We start from the raw sequence: 25,282 nt of genomic DNA on the forward strand, positions 1-25,282 counted from the left end.
GGGGGCTAGCTTGTGACATGGGCCACTGTTGCCCTGTTACCTCTGGGCAGGAACTGTAAAGTTGTCTCAGCTGAGAGAACCTGCCTAGGAGTTACTGAAAGCCAGCCTCAAGTCCTGGTGATGACCCTTCCCACTGTCCCCATTTGGCAAGCAAACCCTCAACCTTGGGCTCTGAGGGCAGGGTGGGACTCAGAGCTTTGAGGAAATCTCCCTTGTAGGGAGGACTGGGTAGCCTGCTCCTCTGTTGCTTCTCCAGAAACTGTTTGCTGCCCTCCAGCTGTGTGATGTGGGGAGGGCATGAGAATTGCCACATTCTTTGAGTCTGGGAAGCCCTCCCAATAGTCCTCTATTGTTTCTTTGGCCTTTGCCAGGCAGGGTCAGGATGTCTTCTCCTTTCTTTTTGTTTCCACCAACTCAGAGCCCCTTCCTTCCAACTCCAGGGCAGGGTAAGGGAAGGGGATGGAGCCGTCTTCTGAGAGGGCCAAGGTGGAGTTGCACCGTAGGTGGGCCCGAGTGAGGCAGGACTGAAGCATTGGCATTCTCCTTGCTCGTGCTGGGATGGTTCTTCCTGGTGTTCCCACACAGCCATGCCAGTGCTGGTACTGGCTGTCAGTATCTGTCGGGCTATTTTGGATTGTGGAGAATTTCACCGCAGCTCCATTTCTTAGTTCCTGTTTCATCAGAACAAACGGAGGAAGCCGAGAAAGAGGATCTCAGGGTCCAGCTGAAGCGGCACCATCCCTCCAGTCCTCTTCCTGGCAGTAAGACCTCCAAGCGGCCGAAGATCAAGGTGTCCCTTATCTCCCAAGGGGACACAGCTGGAGGGCCTTGTACTCCTTCCCAAGGAGGAGCTCCAGAAGGTGAGTTTCTCTTGGCCTCTTTAAATAAACACTGACAGAACTGTCCCAGGCACACAGTACTGCCCTCTTGGTGGCTACTTGCTGGGCGGCTCAGCCTCGCCTTCAGCACAACAGGCGCCCGGAGAAGACAGCAAAGGTTGCACGTGGGGGAAAGAGGGCAGCAACCTCATCTGAACTAGGATCAGGGAGGCCGAACGAGGATCTGAGGAAGCTGTGGGGTCGTTCAAAGCATCATACATTTTGTTCTTCTTTGGTTTCAATTAAAGATCATAAAATATTCCAGAAGGTTTAGAAAGTAGAAGGAAAAAATCATCCCAACTCTTCCTATTCTAATGTAGTTATCCTTCATTTTTCATCTTCCAGTCTTTTCCACAATATCTTGGATTTAGCCTGGCCTCTGGAACCCTGAAAGGTCAGGACCAAACAGGACTGACCAGTGGCCTTGGGGTTTTCTGTTTTGCAGCCGCAGGAGGGAAGTCCATCACCATGACACTGGGGCAAGCTTCCGCAGGGGCCAAGGAGCTCACAGGGCTTCTCACCACAACCAAGTGAGTCTGTCTCCCGGTCTGTCTGTTCCCTTCTTTCTCTTCACCTTTTTGCTGGTCCACTGAGTGCTTACTTAAAATTTACAAAGAGTCCTGTAGCTCTTGCTTCAAGGCCTGAAGTCTCTCCTTGAGGCCTGACTTTTTTAGAAAGACTAAAGGCTGGATTCAGAAAGTGGGATGAAGAAACTGAAGTTCTAGCCTTGTGTCCATTGCTGAAAGCCTTGCTGGGCCCCATTCTGGACCTTCCCTGTGTTGGCAGGGACCTTTAGATAATGGAGCTCTTACCTTTGTCTCCAGGTCAAGTGCTGCTGAAGGGGGAGTCTCAGCCAGCCCGGCGTCCTCAGTGGTCTCTAGCAGCACTGCTCCCAGTGCCTTGCACACACTCCAGAGCCGCCTGGTGGCCACCTCTCCTGGCAGCTCCCTCCCAGGTATCTGGTAGCTCAACGTTCCCTGCCTCCCAGCGAAGTCTGTTTAGGCTGCTGCTGGAGGGTGGTCCTTGGGGAGCTAGATCTGGAGGAGGATGCTCTGGGTCTCAGGCTTGTTGTAGAGGCTTGGCATGGAGTTGGCATTAACTTTGAGGTAGAGGAGTTTGGGGCCTTAATATCTGCAGTGAGTAAATGTCCCAATCTGCAGGTAATGCCTCTTGTACTACAAGGAGAAATAGCTGGTGGGAAATGTATGTACTGGTTTCATTTTGGTGTTTTTAAACACATCTGGTTGAATAAAACTGGAAATGGTGCTGTACTGGGCATTAGCAAAATGAGACATTTTTCTGCCTATGCTTGTCTCCTCACTTTCTCCGCCCTCACCCTACACTGAAAGGCTAGTTGCCTGAGCCCAGCAGGGCCAAGGCACTGCAGATGCCCTGATCCTTCAAGAGGACCTTCCTCTTTGCTTTGAGGCCACTGGGCTGTGTGTAAAGTGAAGTGTAAGTCAGGTGTTCAGGATTCTTTTGGCTTAAAAAGTCCTTCCTCTTCCTGGGAAGGTGGGATAGATTTCTGAAAAGTGGGATTCATGTTCTCCTTGGTTTTCCTAAAACTGTCCAAAATTTAGGACAGGTGGTTTGGAGCAGGTTGGGGTGTGCAGAATGAATCCAAGGCAGTGTGTCAGGAATGGTACCTTTCCTCATGTGGGCGTCCAGCGTGCGTGTTTGGGGAGCCCTTCTGGCATCTTTCTGAGAGCACTGGGAATATCGGAGGGAAAGAGCGTTGGTGTTTTAGTTGATTATTGCGGGTGGACAGGCACAGCTGCTCGTGGAAAGGTGACTGCGCCTGTGCTGATGTCTGCTGTATCCTCTCCTAGGGGCCGCATCAGCCAGCAGCCTCCTCCAAGGCCTCAGCTTCAGCTTGCAGGATATCAGCAGCAAGACCTCTGGCCTCCCAGCAAACCCCTCTCCTGGGCCAGCCCCACAGGTGCACATCTGCCTTCCACTGGGCTGGGCAGGTGTGGGAGGAGGCCTCCTCAGCTTAGTTGGTTTTGGCAGGGACGCTGGGTCAAGGAGAAATAGCCTTCTAGCTTCATGGCTGGGAACTACCAAAGGTTAAGGCTCCACCACTTACTAAGTGACCTTGGGCAAGTTTCTCGATCTCTCTGTATCTTTGTTTTCTTGTTTGTAAAATGAGGATAATGATAGTACCTCCCTCACAGAGCTGTTTTGAGGATTAAAGAAGGTAATATATGGAAAATACCTGGCAGAGTACCTTGCATGTGGTAGGCACTGAATACATGGTAGCCGTTAACAGTATGGGCCCTCCACACAACCGTTGCTGTTGGCAACAGCTTCTGATCACCTGGGCTTGTGTGTCCCACAGGCCACCAGTGTGAAGTTGCCCACCCCCATGCAGAGCCTGGGTGCCATCACCACGGGCACCAGCACCATTGTCCGTACCATTCCTGTGGCCACCACTCTCTCCTCCTTGGGTGCCACTCCTGGTGGGAAGCCCACAGCCATCCACCAGCTGCTGACCAATGGGGGCCTCGCCAAGTTGGCAAGCAGCCTTCCTGGCCTGGCTCAGATCTCTAACCAAGCCTCAGGTGAGTCTCTCATGAGAACCGTGGGGACTCCCAGATATGGGATCTTCCCCCAAGACCTTCCTATCTCTCATGGTCAAGGTATGATGTTGAACCCAACCCCACAGGGTCCTGGCCTTCGCCCTCAGGGATTCAGCTGTGTGGGTCCATCCCCCAGAGAGGTTGAGAGAACACAGGCTATTCCTGTTGCCTTTCAGACTGACTGATAGGGCATAGATGACCCAGCTGGGGAGGAGGAAGCCGAGGCGGGAGGCTGACGGGGGTATGTTACATGGGGAGGAAACTCCAGGGCAGGGAAGTGGAGGCTGTGACGAAAAAGCCTACTCCTCTCTCTGTCTGTCTGTCTGTCTCTCTCTCAGGCTTGAAGGTCCCCACCACCATCACGCTGACACTACGTGGCCAGCCCAGCCGAATCACCACACTGAGCCCCATGGGCTCAGGAGCAGCCCCATCAGAAGAGCCCACCTCCCAGGCGCTGCCCTCCAGCTCACAGGTGAGTCTGCCTGGGAAGACCGAGGACACAGCCTCCAATATTGGGAAGCGTGGGGCCGGCTGGCCGATTGGAGGAGCTGGACTTGTAGGCAGACCAGATGCACATCCACATTCAGAGTTTGTAGCTTTGTTGTTGTTGTTTTTTGTTTTTGTTTTTGTTTTTTGCGGTACGCGGGCCTCTCACTGTTGTGGCCTCTCCCGTCGCGGAGCACAGGCTCCGGACGCGCAGGCTCAGCGGCCATGGCTCACGGGCCCAGCCGCTCCGCGGCATGTGGGATCTTCCCGGACCGGGGCACAAACCCGTGTCCCCTGCATCGGCAGGCGGACTCCCAACCACTGCGCCACCAGGGAGGCCCTGTTTTTGTTTTTTAATTGAAGTATAGTTGATTTACAGTGTTGTGTTAGTTTCAGGTGTACAGCACAGTTATTCAGTTATATATATTCTTTTTCGGATTATTTTGCCTCATAGGTTGTTATAAAATGTTGTGTGTAGTTCCCTGTGCTATACAGTAGGTCCTTGTTGGTTGGAGTTTATAGCTTTGTGACTGAGCAAGTCATGGACCTCTTTGAGTCTCCTTTTCTGTAATGCTCCCTGGATTGATGTGAGGATTAAATATGTAAATATGTTCAGTGCCTATTTAATGTTTCTTTTTTCTTCCCCTCTCCATCGTTTTCTCCTCTCATTCTTGGTTTCATCATTCAGAGGTTGGGTAGAGGCGAATTGGCTAATACTCCTTCTTTGACCAGCAACTTTCCAGCATTGTGCCATTCCAGATCTTTGCGTTCATTGCTGTCTTTTCAGGGTACAGTTAGGTTTTTAGAGCTCTTACCCGGGAAGTAAGTCACCATGGATTTCTCTTAGCTGATCTAATTTCCATTATGACCTTTTCAAGTAAAATGTTTCTAATCTTAAATGGTGATCTGAGAGCCACCCAAAGATCAGAGGTTAAAGAAAAAAATAGTTTGAGTCCAGTAGTGCATGTCCTTTCCTTCAGTGTCCACTTTTCAGCGGAGGCCTCCTGCCCGGGGCCCGGTGCTGTGCAGGCTGCCCTGACTGAGGGCCTGGCCCTGTGCCCTCACTCCCACCACACCGGCCCTGCCCGGGAGCTGGGCGCCTGTCCCTTCCCCGCTGTTTCAGGAGCTCTTATGCCTATTCCTCTGTAGGGGAAGATACTGCACAGAGGTTGTTCCCTGGCAATCACGGGGATCGTAGCTACCCTTCCCTGCCTTTGTGCAGAGAGGCGGAGGTGTTTTTATTTACTTTATCCCCTATTTTTTAAATTACAAAAGCAATCACTTATTTTAAATAACGCAAACATTACAGAAATAATATAATTTAGAAAATGAAGATTTCCCATGATACCACTCCCAGAGATGATATCCCCTTGTTGGTAGCTTGCTATGCATTCTTCTAGATTCTTCTTTCTATACAAAGTACTTTATTTTATTTTTTTGACAAAAATTGGATCACAGAGTATGGCTGTTTGGTAACTAGCCTTTTTGTACAAAACACGTTGTGACATGTTTCCCTGTTCCTTACATAGAGACCTATCTATTGCTTGTCAGTAGCTGCCTAGTATTTCACTGGGTGGATGTACAAAAACGTATTTCATCAGCTCCCGTTAGAGGGTTGGGTTATATTTTGGTTTTTGATATTGTAAATAATGGTACAGTGAATACCCTTGTTCATGATTTTTGTGTACCTCTGGGAGATTTCTACAGGTTAGAGACCAGTAAGTGGAGGGTCTGTGCATCTAACATCTGGCTAGCTGCTGACTAATTGCCCTTCAGAAGGTTTGCTCATTTACAGTTCAGGCCACAGTGATGAGAGTATCTGTTTTCCTAAGCCTTTGTCAGTTGTGGAAATCAGTATTTTTAATTTTATTAATTTGATAGGTGAAAAATGAAATTGTTTTAACATGTATTTTCTTGATTACTTATGAGGTTGTGTGTCTTCTTTTATGAATTGCTTGTCATATCCTATATCTGTTTAATTCATAGCAGTTGTATATATGCAGGTGTTAATCCTTTATTTATTATACAAATTGCATATATTTTATTCCAGTTAATTGTTTATTTTTTTTTCCTCTCTGTTGAAGTATTAAGTGCTTGTCTTTTAAGTTTTGTTTCTGGATCTTTTATCAAACAGGCATTAAAAATTTTTATGTAGTAAAATCTTCAAATTCTTCCCTTTATGGCTCCAAAGTTTTGGGTCTTAAGAAAGCTCTTCCCATTGCAAGAATATAATCTTACTGTGTTTTTTAAAAATTTTATTTTTAAAACTGTGGTAAAATTTACTTACATACAATTTACCATTTTACCCTTTTCTAGGCTTACGGTTCAGTGGCATTAAATGTATTCACATTGTTGTGCAGCCATCACCACCATGCACCTCCAGAACTTTCCCATCATCCCATACTGAAACTCTGTTTTTGTGTTTTCTTATATTGCTTTTGTTCATCTGCTTACCTTTAGTTGTTCAGTCCACCTTGAATTTATTTTTTTATGCTAAATGAGGTAAAGATCTAACTTTATTGATGAGTCCATTCATCCTTCCTCTATTCATTTGAAATCAGCTGCTCTCACATTCTAGATTACTGTACACACAGGGCATGTTCTGTACCCTTGACCTGTCTGTTTCTACACAAGCTTATTATTGTTTGATAATGCAGGTTCTCAAGTTAAGGAAGTATATCAATTATGTTTCTAGTTTGCTAAGATCTTTTTTTTTTTTTTTTTTTGCGGTATGCGGGCCTCTCACTGTTGTGGCCTCCCCCGTTGCGGAGCACAGGCTCCGGACGTGCAGGCTCCGGACGCGCAGGCTCAGCGGCCATGGCTCACGGGCCCAGCCGCTCCGCGGCATATGGGATCCTCCCAGACCGGGGCACGAACCCGTATCCCCTGCATCGGCAGGCGGACTCTCAACCACTTGCGCCACCAGGGAGGCCCTGCTAAGATCTTTATTCTCTTCCTTTCTCTTGATAATGGGTTTTAAATTTTGTTCATTGCCCTTTTGGAATCAAATGAGCTGAATGAGTATAAACATTTCCTTTTAATCAGTTAAAATGATGAATTACTTTCAAAGATTTCCTAATATCGAACTGTCTAAATTCCAGATTCAGTACTTGTTCAGTATGTCCTATTCTGTTTGTTTTGCACATACCTAAATTTATTGTGCATGTATAGGAAACAAAACTCCATCAAAGGAGAACAAAAGAAAAAAAGAAAGAAGCAAAGTGCTTCAGAGGAAAAAAGCATGTCTAGTCTTGATTTGCTTTTATTTTACTTAGGATTTTGACCTCTATGTTTATTAGTAAGATTGGCCTGTAGTCTTCCTCTCCACCCTTGCTTTTTTGTGTGTATCCTTTCCTTGTCCAGTTGTAGAAAAGAGATAATTCTATCCTTATAGAATGAGATGGGAAACATTTTTTTCTCATATTCCAAAACATTTATATAGCACAGAAATTAACAGTTTCTTGATGGTTTGACGGAAAGGACCTATAAAGCCATTTGGGCCTATTTTCAGGCAGTCTTATCCTTTGCTGGTGCCACATTTGAGGCACAGCTAGAACACAGATCCCCACCATGGGTTTCTCCTCCTCTCTTAGATGGTCCTCTTCAGCTTGCTCTGGCCAGGGGGAGCTAGTTAGAGTTGAGAAGAGTAGAGGTCACTGAGAATCCTTTTCCATGGCTAAATTGAAGTACAGAATAAAGATCAAAATCTGACTTCTACCTGATGGTATTAACTTGAGAGCTCAGTTTTTATCTCAGTAGAATGGGTGTATAAAATTAGTAGGAGGGTTCTAGTGGTGATTGTTTTCTTTTAGACAAAGGAAGTGTTACTGGATTAAGACTTGCTGACTCAAAGGCGTCTAACAGTAACCTCCGTGTTCAGACTGCTCAACAGTGTGATATCAGGGAAAGTATAGGCCCTCTGTCTTCAGCTAGCTGTGTGATCCTGGGCAAATCACCTGACTTCTCTGGGCATTTTCTCATCTAGTCTAGTGAGGAGGTTGGCATAAGTCAGTGATGGTTGTGGTGGTGAGATAGTAGGGGCTGTCTCAGAATGTCCTCAGGTGCTGGGAATATGCATTTTTAAAGGTTGAGAAACAAACCACCCATTTTTGATATTTATAAGACACCTGGAAATTTGAACACTGACTGGATAATTGTTGATATTAAGGAATTGTTAACCTTTTTAATGTGTGATAATGGTTGTAAGTTTGAAAAATAACCTTTTTTAAAATTTTGGGTTATATACTGTAATATTTATGGAGAAAATGAATTTAAAATGAAAAAAGGTTGTAAACACTGGCTAGACTTCTCTAAGTTCTTTGCAGGCACTTAATTATGTGTTTTGTTTCTGGCGGTGATGAATATTTACTGTGTGTTTCCTTTATGGAACTGGACCATTATGTACACCCTACAGCTGAGAAGCTGCAGGAGGAAGGGGAGAGACAGAGACTGTGTTGTGCCCTGCAGCGGGGTCCTGGGAATGGACTCCTTGACCGTGATCACAAGGTTTTTCTCCTCTCTGGCCACACAGTGCCCTTGTCAGGCTGGCAGGCAGCCTCTAGCTGCTCCTGCAGCAGCCCCGGGCGAGCGGGCTCACTCTGGAGACCTCCTGGTCAGGATGGAGTGCTCATCTGTGCACAGCCCACCTTTGGGCAGGGTGAGGAGATGGGACGTGGATCCTTTCCAGTTTTGATTGTCAAACCCTTCTTCATTCCTCCTCTCCTGTGTCTTCCATCTTCCCCCCTTTATTGTATCCTCAGAGACCTCTTAGGAGTTTTCCAAAGGTGAAATCTAGAGAGGTGGGGAAAACCTTTGTGAAGAAAGGCCAACTCTCTCTACCTTGCTTCCTTCTTCCTAAGCTGCAGGGCTCAACAATCCATGGCATCTTCCACAGCACTTAAAAAATGGACAAGACCTGAAACAATGATATTGTCAGTACAGTCATGGAAAACTTTGCTTCAGCTCTATCACCCTTAATGATTCACCTGTTTCCTTTTTCCTGCATTCTTTTCTTGTTCTTATACATAATAACGAGCTAATGTTTGTGGTTGAACACAGACTGTAGGTGCTTTATGCAGTTTGTCTCATTTAATCTCACAACAACCCTGGGGAGGAGGTGCTGTCTTCTCTGTCTCACAGGGTGGGGAAAGGAGGCTCAGAGAATGTAAGTCACTTGCCCTAAAAAGTAGTAGAGGTGGGTCTCTACCTCCAGAGTCCATGTTCTATTCATCACTTGGCTGCTAGAACACATATCCTTGTGTATCCAGCTTTTTCCCTGTTGAGCATCATTTCTTCGGAATAAATTCTCAGGAGTGGGATATTGGGTCAGAGGGTCTGTATGTGTTAACCTGGCAAACTTCTGACCCTTGTTCCCTACCTCTCCTGCCACAGCGCCTGCCTCCAGCTCCCTGAAGATGCCACGCGATATGTCCTCCTTTACCAGGTTGGTGACGGCTTCTGCACAGTGAGGCCTGGCACGTGTGCTGTCCTGCTGAGCTGTACACTTGTTTGAAGACCTCTTTAAGACAGTGATTTTTGCCTCTCTGCCAACTGTCTTCAGGGTTGGGCCTCTGTGTCTTATGTAACCATTAGACAAGGTGATATGGCTCCAGCAGCAGGGGCCTTGTCCTTTAGCATCTGCAGGTCTGGTTTCCAGAATCTCCAGGTCCTCAGCAGATCTGGCCGTGTATGGATTGGAGGCACTTCTTCCCCAGCATTAGCTGTAACTTGACCCAAGTAGCAGTGTTGGACTGCTCACTGCATTTTAATAAAGGAGCTCCTCTTCAAAGTCTGTACTGCCCCATGCCAAGTTGGGAGGAGACGTCCATGTGGTCTGGGGCTGCACGAGTTGGGACTGAGAGCCCTATGCTGAGGACCGGGATCATCCTGCCCCACTGGCCAGTGGTTCAGTGCCAGAAGGGCTTGTTTTGTACATCACTGTTGCCTTCACCAAGCAGCCATGGGAGAGTGCTCCCCATGCAGCTCCCTCCTTAGGAGCCACATTGGATACTGAGTACCTGCTGACACCTGGGAACTCCTCATTTCAAACCCATGATAGGGCACAGAGAACTGGGCTGTCATCTTTCAGTCCCTTTGGCCACCTATAGATGTTGGGACCAGCCGTCGCCAGGAGGTGAAAGCTGGCTTCTTTCTTTTTTCCATCATGCTTTGGGCAGTTCTTGTATCCAGAAAGCCTGCGGGTCCAGAAAGGCTGAAGAAGAGGAAGGGAACAGCAGATGAAGTGGCTTGAAGGACATGTCAGTGGTGAAAACGATTTGGGCTTGAGGCTTTGCATCTGGTACCTAAGGAGCCATTGATTCAACTGGAGATGAGAAGAATTTGCCAAGCCAGAGGAGAGAAACCTCAGCCCCTGAAATTTCTGTCTCCAGTGGTTGGAAGTGAAACAGGGATAACTGCTAAGTTAACATCTTGGCCGTCCCGTGAAGCTCAGGCATCAGGATGACGAAGGCCATGCTTCAGTGTTTCTGTTTCAGCTCTGTGCAACTTTTCGTCTTCTTGCTTAGAAATGGGAAAATTATTGGTATTGACTCTGCTGTGCAGGGCTCTTGGTATCAGCCTGAGCCCTGGAGGTGGAGGTCCCTGGAGAAGTCATCACTGAAGATGGAGCTCTGAGCCCCTCCTTACCTCCTCACAATACTTGTGTGCAAAAAGTATTTTAGATTTGGCTGACGACCTGTCCTCCAGAGCAGGCTCCTTTCCCTTCCATACTCTAGAATGTTTCCAGCCAAGGCGATAAATAAGGCAACCCAGATACAACTCTTCAGTATCTGTACTGAAGGCAGGGAGGGCCCACAGCGTGCCGTGGCTGGACTTGTGGTCCAGGGTCCTGACCCTTATAGTGCATCGTATATCCCAACCAGGCCACCTGCATTCAACCCAGGAGCCTCACCTCCAGTATGAGTGGCAGCCAGGAGGGAGTACACAGTGTGCAGGAGTCTCAGACAAGGCCGTTTGGGGTGGTACAGGCAGGACCAGGGGAGTGTACATGATAGGAGAGGAGTGGGCAGATTATACACCGTACCCTTCCTCCCCAACCTCCTGCAGAGCTGGTCTCAGCAGTGATTCACACAGAATTAGGCTGCGTCCCTGTACTAGCTGGCAGGTAACTGCTTTCTGAAATTCAGGAGGCGTTTAGTAAGTTTGAGGAAGATATGAAATAAGAAAGAGACATCCAGTGTCGGGTTTAATAACTTTACAGGTAGGATAGTAACACACCAATAGGGGTTGAGGACGGTGAAACTGTGAGACTATGTGAAGTTTCAGGAATCATTCAGGACAGAGGTTCCTGAACAACCCATTCATGACTTAAGAGTGCAGTCTAGACAGCACTGGAGGGGCTGCTCCCAAAAGATACTGGCCCTGTGTGTGCGGGGGCCAAAGGAGAAACTAACGCATCATCCTGCATTTGTGGAAATCCTAGTATGCTTCCCATGGATGATTTCCTGAGGCTTGGGTTGTACACCTTAAAGAATGCCAAAACGAGAAGGGAAGTTGTAAGAACATTGATTCTTCTGCACCCTGGAGGGACAGGCTTAAGGAGGAAGTGGTTGAAGTCTATACAGTCATGTTCCCCAGTTCCATACTTCTCCAACCACACTTCTTGAAGTGTAAAAGGAAGCTTTCCTCTGCCTGTCATGTAGCAAACCTGGAGTCCGTAACCTCAGAAGGTGATACGACTGGCCGAAAGTGTAGAAGGATCAGGAGGGCTTTAGTTGATTTCTTGGATGACATGCATGTTGATGCCGTATGGAAGATGTCCTTGTTTTGAGAAGAGGTCACTGATGGAGGAAGACCTTTCTGTCCTTGGCTCTACCACTAGAACCGTCTTGGGCTGGATGGGTTATAGAGCTGAGCTGCTGTGATGGTTCTGTTCTTCCATTAGCCAAAACAATAAAAAATAAAAATAAAATTTGGATTGCTTCAATGTGTTTTTAGTTGACTTCTTCTGTTTATTCTGGTAACCACCCAATTGAGTGGCACAGAAAATAAAAGCTAAGATATTGTGGTAATTCCAGTGATCATCTTACTGTTGCCTGGAGCCACGAGGTGGGTACTGTAATTCCCTCTAAGGAAATTCACTTATAAGGTGAGGAAACTGAGGCACAGAGAAGTCACACAGCAGGAGGTGGTGGAAGCAGTACTGAACCCAGGCAATCTGATACCAGTGTCTGTCTGTCTGCTCTGCACTGTGCTGGGGTTCTGAGATGGGAGACCAGAAGTGGAGATGAGCACAGGAGGTGAGGACATGGTGGCTTGGCCTTCACATGACCCCTTTCAGTTTACCTCCCACCAAGCCTAGAGTGATTATTGCTGCCCCGGTGGGCTCTTGGCTATGGCTGAGTCAGTAGGTGGGGTCCCTCTTGAGAGATTGAAATCCCTATACCTCGATGCCCTCCAATAAATAAATAATGACTTAGAGATGAATGAATGAATGAACGAATTCCAACCTCCACATTATTTGTAAACTTGTATCCAAGAGGACCTTCCTCCTTATCCTTAAATTCCAGGTCTCTACATTAAGCATTGGAACCCTCTATGGGTGGAAACTGTAGTTCAGATATACTGGTTGGAGAGTCTGGTATGCATGAGCGCTTCTTGTTTCCATCCTTAGTAGAGACCTGATCTTTCCCTCACTTTCAACTCTGGTCTCACTGACTTGGGTGGGTCAGATGAAGTGAGAGATGAGGATCAGATTGTTTAAATGATAGCTGTCTTAAACTTTAGCAGTATAGGGACAGGGCCATAGCAAATTACAATGCAGTAGAAATTTTGTTACCTTTTTAATCTTCCCTTTCTACAGTATATGTTTTAGGGTTGATGGTTGCAAGAAGCAGAAACTATTCACCACCCATATTAGTTCTAAAAGAGAATATTCTCTCAATTGACATTTTCTCTGACAGGCAGCCTGACAGTTTCTGCTTCTTGCCGCATGACATCAACTGACGTGGAATGGCCAGGGACCAGTTTTGATCCAGTTTTCACAGGATTTTTTTCATCCCTTTGCGTTTCTGTCTTTCAGTTCAAATTCTGAACACAGTGAACCTGATTGGTTCAGTCCCACGTACGGGTTGGTACTTCTTATCCTCTCTTATCCCAGTCTAATAATAACATCCAGAGGATGAAGTCGTATGGTTCATATTATTGCCTTTCTAAGAGAGAAGGGATTTAAAGCAAAAAAACAAACAGACTTGGGCTATTTAGATGTGTGTGTGTGTGTGTGTTTAACTTACAGTGATAGCATAGGGAGGTCCCATGTTCATTTCATCCAGTTTCCCCCAGTACTTAAAGCTCACATAAGTATAGTACAATATCAAAACCAAAAATTAACATCAGTATAGTATGTGTGTCTAGTTCTATGTCATTTTATCCCAGTAACCATAATCAAGATATAGAACAAATTCATCCCCACGAAGATCTCCCCCTTGCTACTCCTTTATAGTCATATCCATCCCCTTCCCCTCACCATTCCTAACCTGTAGCAACCACTAATCTTCTCTCATCTCACAGAATTGTATAAATAGAATCCTGCAGTACATTACCTTTTGAGATTGGCTTTTTTTCTACTCAGCATAATTCCCTTGGTGTCCATCCAAGATGATGTGTGTTTCAGTAGTTCATTCCTTTTTACTGCTGAATATGAATGTTCCATGGAATGGATGTACCATGGTTTCTGTAACCATTCACCTGTTGAGGGGCATCTTGATTGTTTCCAATTTGGGCCTATTGCAAATAAAGCTGCTATGAGCATTTATAAGCAGGTTTTTGTATGAACATTAGTTTTCGTTTCTCTAGAATAAATGCCCAGGAGTGTGATTACTGGGTCATGTAGTAAGTTTTTATTTTTTAAAGAAACCGTCAAACTGTTTTCCTAAGTAGTTGTACCATTTTATATTCCCACCAGTAATGTGGGAGAGATCCAGTTTCCAGCATGTGATACTATCTCTGTTTTTATGTTTTAGCCATTTTCATAGGTGTGTTGTGATACCTTATTACGGTCTTTAAAAATTTGTTGAGGTTTGTAATACGGTCCATGATCTGGTGGTCTATCTTCGTATATTTTCTGTAGGTGCTTGAAAAGGTATTCTGCTGGGTGGTTTTTTGTAAATGTTGATAAAATTCTGTCAGTTGATGGTTTTATTGAGTTCTTACACCTTTGCTGATTTCCTGTCAAGTTGTTCTATTGGTTGTTGAGAGAGTGGTGTAATTTCCAACTATAATTGTGGAATTGTCTGTGTCTTCTTCCAGTTTTTGCTTCATGTATTTTGCAGTTCTGTTATCTGGTACATACCATTAGGTTTCTGTCTTTTTGGTGGATTGACCCTTATCATTATGTAATGTCTCTCTGTACCTGGTAATTTTTTTTGCCCTGAAGTTTATCTGACATACACATGCCACATCTGATGTCAATCTCTTGTTTTTTAATTGGTGTTTTTTTAAGACTTAATGTAATTGTAGATGTGTTAGGACTTAAGTCAGCCATTTTTTTTTTACTTTTTTTTTTTTTTTTTTTTTTTTGGTACGCAGGCCTCTCACTGTTGTGGCCTCTCCCTTTGCGGCAGGCCCAGCGGCCATGGTTCACGGGTCCAGCCGCTCCGCGGCATGTGGGATCCTCCCAGACTGGGACACAAACCCGTGTCCCCTGCATCGGCAGGCAGACTCTCAACCACTGCGCCACCAGGGAAGCCCAAGTCAGCCGTTTTTAGTTTTTGTTTTCTGTTTGTTCTGGTTTTTTTGTGTTTCTTTTTCCTGCCTTCAGGTGATTTACTTGAACTTTTTTTTTTTTTTAGAATATTGTTTTGATTTATCTATAGTATTTTTGAATGTATTTTTTCAGTGGTTTCTCTAAATGTTGCATTACATATACACATAAATTATTGCAATCTACTTGTATCCACATTTTACCAGTTTGAGTGACATGTAGAAACCTATCCTCCCTTTTTGTCCCTTTACCTTCTCCCACTTCTAATACAATTGTATATATGTTGAGAACCATGTTAGACAATATCCTAAAGTTTTGCTTCAAACATAATTTGCAAAACTCAAAAGACGGAAAATCTATTGTATTTACATACTTCTATTCTTTCCATTTCTCTTTCTTCCTTCCTGATGCTCCAAGACTCATAATTTTACCATTTCCTTTCTGTTTAGAGAACTTCCTTAGCCGTCCTTTTCAGGAAGTTCAGCTGGCAACAAAAGTTTTTGATTTTCCTTCATCTGGCAATGTCTTATTACTGAAGGATATTTTCTCTGCATATAAAATTCTGAGTTGGCCATTCTTGTCTTTCAGCCCTTCAGAAATACTAAGCCAGTTCTTTGCTTTCTGATGAGAAATCTGCTATCATTCAAATTGTCTTTTCTCCCTATGGGTAAGGTGTTGTTTCCCTCTTTGTGCTTTCAATATTTTTTTTTTCTTTAATTCTCAGACTTGCTTATGATGTGTCTTGGCATGAATTCCTTTGGGCTTATCTTGTTAGGGTTCACTCAGCTTCTTAAATCTGTAGGCTTACGCCTTTTTGCCAAATTTGGGGAATTTTTAGCCATTATTTTTCAACATCACCCTCTTTTTCCACTTCTCTAGACGCCAGTGACATGAATGTTAGATCTTTAACATTCCCACAGGGCCATGAGACGCTTCCATTTTTGCCCCTGCTCTATTTTCCCTCTCTTCAGATTGTGTAATTTCTACTGTCTGTCTTTAAGTTCACTAATTCTTTCCCCTGTCCCCTCTATTCTGCTATCGAGCCCATCAAGTTTTTCACTTAGGTGATTATATTTTTCAGTTCTAAAATTTCTGTTTTATTCTTTATACCTTCTATGTCTTTGCTAAGAATTTTTTTTCATTTGTCTCAGGTGTGTTTGCAATTGCTCACTGAAGCATTTTTATGATCATTGCTTTAAAATTCTTGTTAGACAGTTCTGATATCTACGGCATCGCAATGTTTACCATCTGTTGATTGTCTTTTCTCATTTAAGCTGAGATTTTGCTTGTTCTTGGTATGTTTGTTATGTGATTTTTATTGAAATCTGATGTCTTGTGTATTATCTGTGAAACTCTAGATCTTATTTAAATCATCTGTTTTAGCAGGCCTTGTTTGTGACTACTCTGGTAGGATAAAGAGGGAGCTGCTTTGATACTGCTAGGTGAGATGGAAGTCTCGAATCCCCACTCAGCTTTCATTGACACTGGGGTTGGGGTGGGAGGCGAGCTTCCCTTTACTGCTGTGTGGAGGTGAGAATTTCAGCTCCCCACTTAGCCTCTGCTGATGCTAATCCAGCTGGGGAGGGGGTACCTCGTTACTCTTTCTCACATGGCCTCGGTTTACACCTGCAGGGGTTATGTATCATTACTCCTGGGCAGTGGCGAATGTTCTGACTCTCCAGTAGGCCTTTGCTGATGCCACTCCAGTTGGGAAGGGAGTGTGACTTGTTACCTCGAGGTGGGGTGCTTGTCCAGCCCAACCATATAATCTCCCATAACACAGTAGGGATAGAGGTTGGAGGCCTCATCCCGTTCATTGGAACAAAAGTTTTGGTTCCCCACTGGCCTTCTTTGACACCAACCCCTAAATATCTAGACAGTTGAAGAGACAATCACCTTATAAAAAGGCAGCATGCTGGACAACATACACCTTCTGAAGAAGATTATTGGAAGAGATGGATGAAGAAGTTAATATATGATGAATATATGTAGAGTTAAGGTTAGAAATTATCCAGATGGAACAATAAGAAAACATAAAAAAAGAACCAGATAGAAATATTAGTTATGGGAAATATATAGAATTTGGAAAAAATAGATAAAATTAGAACAAGATAATGGGATAAAAAGTAGGAGGCATATGGCTAAAAAATGTATTAATGGCTTGGAAGGCTACAATTAGGAACATTTCCAGGAAGCATTAAGTAAAGCCAAGAAATATAGAGAGTAGAAGTAGAAATAGTACAACACAATTAAGAGTCTCGGAGAGAAAAATGAAAATAAAACTAAGGAAATAATTTTTAAAAGAAGGGAGAATTTTCAGGAATTAAGAGAAAATAGGCCTCAGTTTGAAAGGGTTCACATGGAGCCCCAAAAGGAGCAATTAGGGAAACCCACGTCTATACATATTATAGTCAAAGACAGAAAATCTTAAAGGCTTCCATGGAGAAAATGCAGATCCACCACAAGGTTTGAACCAAAATCAGACTGCTGTGACACATCTCAACATGACTCTTGGATTCGAGTCACTCATTAATGCTTTTTATGCATTCAAGAAAAAGAGCATAGAATTTAAATGTAAGGACATGATAAAAATGTTCTCAGGCATACAAGGCTTCAAAAGTATACCACATAAAGACTCACATTGAAAGAAATATTTAAAAGTGCTCAGAAACAGATATCAAGATGGTGGAGTAGGAAGACACAAAGCTCACCTCCCCCCATGAACACATAAAAAATACATCTGCACGTGGAGCAATTCTCACTGAAAACAAACGAGACTGGCAGAAAAACTCACACAACTAACGCTACAAGAAAGATCCACATGGAATTGGGTAGGAAGGAAAGAGAAGCAGTTGGGACCTGTACCTCTGGGAGGGGACACAGAAGAGGAGGAGGATTACATGGGCTTAGAGATCCTCCCTGGGGAGTGTGCAGTTTAAACTACACATTAGGTGCTCCTGGGGTCCAACACTGGGAGGACAAGTCCCCTTAGCTGGTTTGAAAGCCAGTGGAACTGACAGCAAGGCTGTAAGAAACCAAGACTCCACTCGTGAAGAGTGTGCACATACTTGCTTACTCCCAAAACAAGGTGGAGGAAGCAGATCGAAACTGCCTGGGGCTCTGGCTGGTTTCCTGCAACTGCCCAAGCACACGCCCCAGTCTGAGCTGAGTGCCCATTACAGCCCTGCTTACTCCGCAGTGCAGCTTTCTTACTATGGTGAAAGCTGCCAGGGGTGAGGACATTATGCAGCTGTGGGGGTTGGAATTGGCTCAGACCTAACACGGCATCTGAACAAGGCAATGGCAGCCATTACTGGGGCTTGCAGAGGCAGGAGATCAAGAGTAGTCCAGGGGCTTCCCTGGTGGTGCAGTGGTTGAGAGTCCGCCTGCGATGCAGGGGACATGGGTTTGTGCCCCGGTCTGGGAAGATCCCACATGCCGTGGAGCATGGCCTGTGAGCCATGGCCGCTGAGCCTGTGCGTCTGGAGCCTGTGCTCTGCAACGGGAGAGGCCACAACAGTGAGAGGCCCGTGTACCGCAAAAAAAAAAAAAAAAAAAAAAGAGTAGTCCAGAACTCTGACTGCTAGGACCACCGCAGCCTATGCTCTGACCCCTGCCAAGGGCCTGCTCCAGCCCCTCTCACTCCAGCATTGCTTCTCTCTGGGGTAGAGGTGCCAATGCCTGGGTGAGGGAGAGCACACACTTAGAGGGAACAGAGCCAGCTTGGACCTGACCCTCAGGGCTTCTGCTTCAGCAACTTGGGACCTGCCCCCACCAGTAGGGTGATGTTGGCTACTGAGCAGAGGAGAAGCCCTGGCTCAGACTTGGCTCTGGCTCTAGCCCCTTCATCTCCAGCCCCACCTCTTACCAAGGTGATTGCTGCCAACACACCCTGAGGGAAGATGTGACTTCTGCTCACGTCGGATCCAGCTCTCCCACCAAAGCAACTGGGCACATGCAAACTGTATAGGGACACACCCACATAAGGACACCCTTTCAAGACTGTGATAGGTAACTGTTTTACCTAATTTCATAGAGACAGAGAAAGTTAAGCAAAATGAGAGGACAGGAATTTCGTTTCAAATGAAAAAAGAAAAAAAAAAGAACTAATGAAACAAATAATCTACCAGATAAGAGTTCAAAGCATTAGTAATAATGCTAACTGAATTAGAGGAAAGAATAGATGAGCGCAGTGAAAATTTTAACAAGGAACGAGAAAATTTTAAAAAGAACCAGTCAGCACTGAAGAATACAGTAACAAAAACTAGAAGGAATGAACTAGAAGGAATGAACATCAGACTAGGTGATGCAGAATGCCTAAATGATCTGGAAGATAGAATAATGGAAATCACCCAATCAGAAGAGCAAAAAGAAAAAAAAATATTTTTAATGGCACTTTAAAAAAAACATTATTTATTTGGTTGCACTGGGTCTTAACTGCAGCTCGCCAGCTCCTTAGTTGCAGCTCACAGGCTCCTTAGTTGCAGCACATGGGTTCCTTAGTTGTGGCATGTGAACTCTTAGTTGTGGCACACATGTGGGATCTAGTTCCCTGACCAGAAATCTCAGCCGGCCCCCCTTCCTTGGGAGTGCGGAGTCTTATCCACTGCGCCACCAGGGAAGTCCCAAGAAAAAAATTTTTTAATGAAAACAGTTTAAGGAATCTCTGGGACAATATCAAGGGTACCGACATTCGCATTATAGGTATCCCAGAAGGAGAAGAGAGACAAAGGGGTCAAAAATGTATTTGATGAAATTATGGCTGAAAACTTCCTGAACTTAAAGAAGGAAACAGATGTCCAGATACAGGAAGCACAGAGGGTCCCAAACAAGATGAACCCAAACAGACCCATACCAAGACATATCATAATTAAAATGGCAAAAGTGAAAGAATTCTAAAAGCAGCAAGGGAAAAAGAGTCATAAACAAGGGAACCTCCATAAGACTATCAACTGATCTTTTTGAAACTTAAGGTAAAAGGGGAGTGGCATGATATATTTAAAGCGCTGAAAGGGAAAAACCTAATCGTAGGATGTTCTGCCCAGCAAGATTAGCATTTAGAATTGAAGGAAAGATTAAAAACAAGCAAAAACAAAAAGCTTCTCAGACAAGCAAAAGCAAAGAGTTCATCAATACTAAACCAACCCTAAAAGAAATGTTAAAGGGTCTTTTCTATGTGGAAAAGAAAAGGCTACAAGAAGAAGTTATCTATCAGAAAGGAGAAATCCCACTAATAAAGGCAAATACATAGTAAAGGCTGTGAATCAACCACTTAAATAAGCTACTATGAAGACTAAGAAGTAAAACTAACTATAACTACAGTAAACAATTAAGGAATAGACATGAAGATGTAAAATATAGCACCAAAAACACAAAACGTGTGAGGAAAACACAAAATGTAGATCTTCTAGCAAGTATTTGAACTTTAACTACCAGTTTCAAACAAGTAGGTGTAGGTCAACATGTATGAACCTCATGGTAATCACAAATCAAAAACCTACGATACTCAAAAACTAGAGAGAAAGGAACACAAGCATACCACTAAAGAAAATCATCAAATCACAGAGGAAGAAAATAAAGAAGAAAAAGAACAGAAGAACTACAAAAACAACCAGAAAACAACAAAATGGTAGTAAGTTCATACCTATCAGTAATCACTTTAAGTGTCAGTGGACCAAATGCTCCAATCAAAAGGTGTAGGGTGGCTGATTGGAATAAGAAAAAAAAAAGCCATCTATATGCTGCTTACAGGAGACTCACTTCATAGCTAAAGACACAGACTGAAAGTGAGGGGGATGGCAAAATATATTTCATGCAAATGGAAACGACAAGAAAGCTGGGGTAACAATACTGAGATCAGACAAAGTAGACTTTTTAAAAAGTTTATAGCAAAAGACAAGAACATTATATAATAAAAGGATCAATACAAGAAGAGGATATAACACTCATTAAAACATATGCACCTGATGACACAAACAGATGGAGAGATATACCATGTTCTTGGATTGGGAGAATCAATATGGTGAAAATGACTATACTACCCAAAGCAATCTACAGATTCAATGCAATCCCTATCAAATTACCAGTGGCATTTTTCACAGAATTAGAACAAAAATTTTTACAATTTGTGTGGAAACACAAAAGACCCCGAATAGCCAAAGCAATCTTGAGAAAGAAAAATGGTGCTGGAGGAATCAGGCTCTCTGACTTCAGACTATACTGCAAAGCTACAGTAATCAAGACAATATGCTACTGGCACAAAAACAGAAATAGAGATCAGTGGAACAGGATAGAAAGCCCAGAGATAAACCCACACACCTATGGTCACCTAATCTATGACAAAGGCAAGAATATACAATGGAGAAAAGACAGCCTCTTCAATAAGTGGTGCTGGGAAAACTGGACAGCTACATGTGAAATAATGAAATTAGAACACTCCCTAACACCATATGCAAAAATAAACTCAAAATGAATTAAAGACCTAAATGTAAGGCTGGACACTATAAAACTCTTAGAGGAAAACCTGGGTAGAACACTATCTGACATAAATTGCAGCAAGATCTTTTTTGACCCACCTCCTAGAGTAATGAAAATAAAAACAAAAATAAACAAATGGGACCTAATGAAACTTAAAAGCTTTTGCACAGCAAAGAAAACCATAAACAAGATGAAAAGACAACCCTCAGAATGAGAGACAATATTTGCAAATGAAGCAACTGACAAGAGATTGATTTCCAAAATATACAAACAGCCCAGTGCAGCTCAATATCAGAAAAACAAACAACCCAATCAAAAAATGGTTGGAACAGTTTGCAAGGCAGAAATAGAGACACAGATGTAGAGAACAAACGTATGGACACCATGGGGGGAAAGTGGCAAGGGTGGTGGTGGTGGGATGAACTGGGAGATTGAGATTGACATGTATACACTAATATGTATAAAACATAACTAATAAGAAAAAATGCGAGTAAAATGTTTTGCTAAAAATAAGTCCAATGAGAATGAATAGTTCACAGTCTTTTTTATTTAAATTGCATCTAAATATTTAATGTGGTTGGAAAAACTACTTTTCTAAATTCTTTTGTGACTTTCAATAAAAGTTTCCCTTAACTGACGTCCACCCTAAAATTAAAAAAAAATGGGTGGAAGATCTAAATTTGTCTTTAGATCATTGCCTAAAGACATTTCTCCAAAGAAGACATATAGATGGCCAACAAACACATGAAAAGATGCTCAACATCACTAATTATTAGAGAAATGCAAATCAAAACTACAATGAGGTATCACCTCACACCGGTCAGAATGGCCATCATCAGAAAATCTACAAACAATAAATGCTGGAGAGGGTGTGGAGAAAAGGAAACCCTCTTCCACTGTTGGTGGGAATGTAAATTGGTACAGCCACTATGGAGAACAGTATGGAGGTTCCTTAAAACACTAAAAATAGAACTACCATATGACCCAGCAGTCCCACTCCTGGGCATATACCTGGAGAAAAGCATAATTCCAAAAAATATATGCACCCCAATGTTCATTGCAGCACTAACAATAGCCAGGGCATGGAAGCAACCTAAATGTCCATCAACAGAGGAATGGATAAAGAAGATGTGGTACACATATACAATGGAATATTACTCAGCCATAAAAAGGAACAAAATGGTGCCATTTGCAGAGACGTAGATGGACCTAGAGATTGTCATACAGAGTGAAGCAAGTCAGAAAGAGAAAAACAAATACTGTATAATATTGTTTATATGTGGAATCTAGAAAAACCAGTGAGTCAATGAATAAATCAAAGAGGAAATCAGACAGTACCTCAAGACAAATGAAAATAAAAACACAACTTTCCAGGACTTCCCTGGTGGAGCAGTGGTTAAGAATCCAACTTCCAATGTAAGGAACATGGGTTTGAGCCCTGGTCCGGGAAGATCCCACATGCTGCAGAGCAACTAAGCCTGTGTGCCACAACTATTGAGCCTGCCCTCTAGAGCCCGTGAGCCACAACTACTGAGCCCGCCCGCCTCAACTGCTGAAGCCCGCGCATCTAGAGCCCATGCTCTACAACAAGAGAAGCCACCACAATGAGAAGCCCACGCACTGCAATGAAGAGTAGCCCCTGCTCGCCACAACTAGAGAAAGCCCGTGCGCAGCAACGAAGACCCAACACAGCCAAAAATAAATAAAATTTTTAAAAAACAAAAAACACAACTTTCCAAAATCTATGGGAAACAGCAAAGGCAGTTCAAAGAGGAAAGTTTATAGCAACACAGGCTTACCCAAGAAACAAATATCTCAAATAACCTAACCTACCATCTAGAGGAATTAGAAAAAAAACAAAGCCCAAAGTCAGCAGAAGGAAGGAAATAATAAAGATCAGAGAGGAAATAAGTAAGATAGAAACAAACAATAGAAAAGATGAATGAAACCAAGAGCTGGTTTTTTGAAAAGTAAACCAAAATTTATAAGCCTTTAGCCAGGCTCATCAAGTACAAAAGAAAGAGGATTCACATAAGAGGTGAAAGAGAGTTACAGAGATACAAAAAAATCATAGTACTACAAACAGTTACATGCCAACAAATTGGACAGCCTAGAAGAAATAGAAAAATTTATACAAACATAAATCTTCCAAGACTGAATCAGAAAGAAATAGACAAACTGAACAGACTGATCACTAATAGTGAAATTGAATTTGTAATTAAAAAAAAAATCCCAGCAAATGAAAGTCCAAGAATAGATAGCTTCACAGGGGAATTCTACCAAACATATAAAGAAGAGCGAATACCTATCCTTCTCAAGCTATACCAAAAAATTGAAGAGGAGGGGACACTCCCAAATTCATTCTATGAGGCCACAATTATCCTGATACCAAAACCAGACAAGGACACTGCCCCAGAGAAAAAAAAACTACAGGCCAATATCTTTGATGAATATAGTTCTGAGATGCAAAAATCCTCAACAAAATATTAGCAAATTGAATTCAACAGTGTATAAAAAGAAACAAACACTATGGTCAAGTGGGATTTATTCCATGGATGCAAGGATGGTTCATTATTCACATTATCAATCAGTGTGATATACCACATCAACAAAAGGAAGGATACAAATCGCATGATCATCTCAATAGATGCAAAAGAAGCATGTGAAAGAAGCATGTGACAGGACTTTCCTGGTGGCGCAGTGGTTGAGAATCCACCTGCCAATGCAGGGGACACGGGTTCGAGCCCTGGTATGGGAAGATCCCACATGCCGCGGAGCAACTGGGCCCGTGAGCCACAACTACTGAGCCTGTGCGTCTGGAGCCTGTGCTCCGCAACAAGAGAGGACACGATAGTGAGAGGCCCGCGCACCACGATGAAGAGTGGCCCCTGCTTACTGCAACTAGAGAAAGCCCTTGCACAGAAACAAAGACCCAACACAGCCAAAAATAAATAAATTTATAAAAAAAAAAGAAGCATGTGACAAAATTCAATATCCATTCGTGATAAAAACTCTCATCAAGGTTGATATGGGGGAACATATCTCAACATAATAAAGGTAGTTTATGACAGACCCACAAGTAACATAATACTTAATGGTTAATAGCTGAAAGCTTTCCTCTAAAATCAGATATAAGGCAAGAGATAAAAGGAAATGTAAAGCACGCTGAAGCACTTGTCCTGTTCTGGGAAGATGTTAAGATGATGATGAGGGTATATGAATATAAGAATGGATATTAAGGCAATTAACCACCCTAAGAACAAAAATAGAATGTAACCTTTTTAAACCAATAAACGAAAACTTGCTAGGGAGTTCGCTGGCGGTCTAGTGGTTAGGATTTGGCACTTTCACTGCTGTGGCCCAGGTTCAATCCCTAGTTGGGGAACTGAGATCCTGCAAGCCACACAGCGCAACCAACAAGAAAAAAAAATTTTTTTGGCTAAATCTATTGGAAAGTAAGAAAGAAGAAAAAGAGAGAGAGAGAGAGAGAGAAATACCCTAAGCAGAATAAGTCCTATTACAGAAATTATAGTAAATACAAATGAATTAAATTTACCAATTAGAGTCCAAGGTAACTCGCATCTGATAGGGGCTGTTTTGTCTCAGTCTTTGTGATCCAGAACCCTGAACCCCAAGAACCATGGGGGCAAAATGTCAGATAAATAACAGCTGGTAGGGTCCTTGGAGATGATGCCTTGCCATGTTTTCCACACACCTGGCTCACTGAATTATTTTGGGATTTAAAATATGACCAAATCCTACTCTCATAGCTTCTGATTCAGGTCTGGGGTTGTGCCACAGAATTTGCATTTTATTTTATTATTATTTTTTAGTTAGTTTCATATATATATATTTATTTATTTATTTATCTATCTATCTATCTATCTATTTATTTATTTATTTTTATTTGGCTGCATCAGGTCTTAGTTGCAGCACGCAAGATCTTCGTTGCAGCATCCGGGATCTTTTGTTGTGGTGTGTGGGCTCTTCGTTGTGGCACACGGGCTTCTCTAGTTGTAGCACACAGGCTCCAGAGCACACGGGCTCAGTAGTTGTGGCGCTGGAGCTTAGTTGCCCCACAGCATGTGGGATCTTAGTTCCCTGACCAGGGATCGAACCCGCTTCCCCTGCATTGGAAGGGG

The 25,282-nt window shown here is 43.4% G+C and overlaps 1 protein-coding gene across 6 annotated transcripts in view; it reads left to right on the forward strand.

Moving 5' to 3' along the window:
- The window catches only part of KANSL3 (KAT8 regulatory NSL complex subunit 3), a 42,690-nt gene extending 30,811 nt beyond the window's left edge, over nucleotides 1–11,879 (forward strand). For 5 of the 6 annotated variants that reach the window (XM_060117146.1, XM_060117147.1, XM_060117145.1 and 2 more), the window contains 7 exons: nucleotides 669–860; nucleotides 1,324–1,408; nucleotides 1,703–1,833; nucleotides 2,708–2,817; nucleotides 3,217–3,439; nucleotides 3,796–3,929; nucleotides 9,335–11,879. In XM_060117146.1, the coding sequence (XP_059973129.1) occupies nucleotides 669–860; nucleotides 1,324–1,408; nucleotides 1,703–1,833; nucleotides 2,708–2,817; nucleotides 3,217–3,439; nucleotides 3,796–3,929; nucleotides 9,335–9,355 (896 nt within the window). In that variant the 3' untranslated portion in view covers nucleotides 9,356–11,879. Of the gene's footprint in view, nucleotides 1–668; nucleotides 861–1,323; nucleotides 1,409–1,702; nucleotides 1,834–2,707; nucleotides 2,818–3,216; nucleotides 3,440–3,795; nucleotides 3,930–9,334 lie in introns of those variants that run through there. The other variant, XM_060117150.1, reaches the window with a different exon arrangement.
- The last annotated feature ends 13,403 nt before the right edge of the window (nucleotides 11,880–25,282 follow it).

Source organism: Mesoplodon densirostris, chromosome 14 (assembly GCF_025265405.1).
Source record: "Mesoplodon densirostris isolate mMesDen1 chromosome 14, mMesDen1 primary haplotype, whole genome shotgun sequence".
NCBI lineage: Eukaryota > Metazoa > Chordata > Mammalia > Artiodactyla > Ziphiidae > Mesoplodon > Mesoplodon densirostris.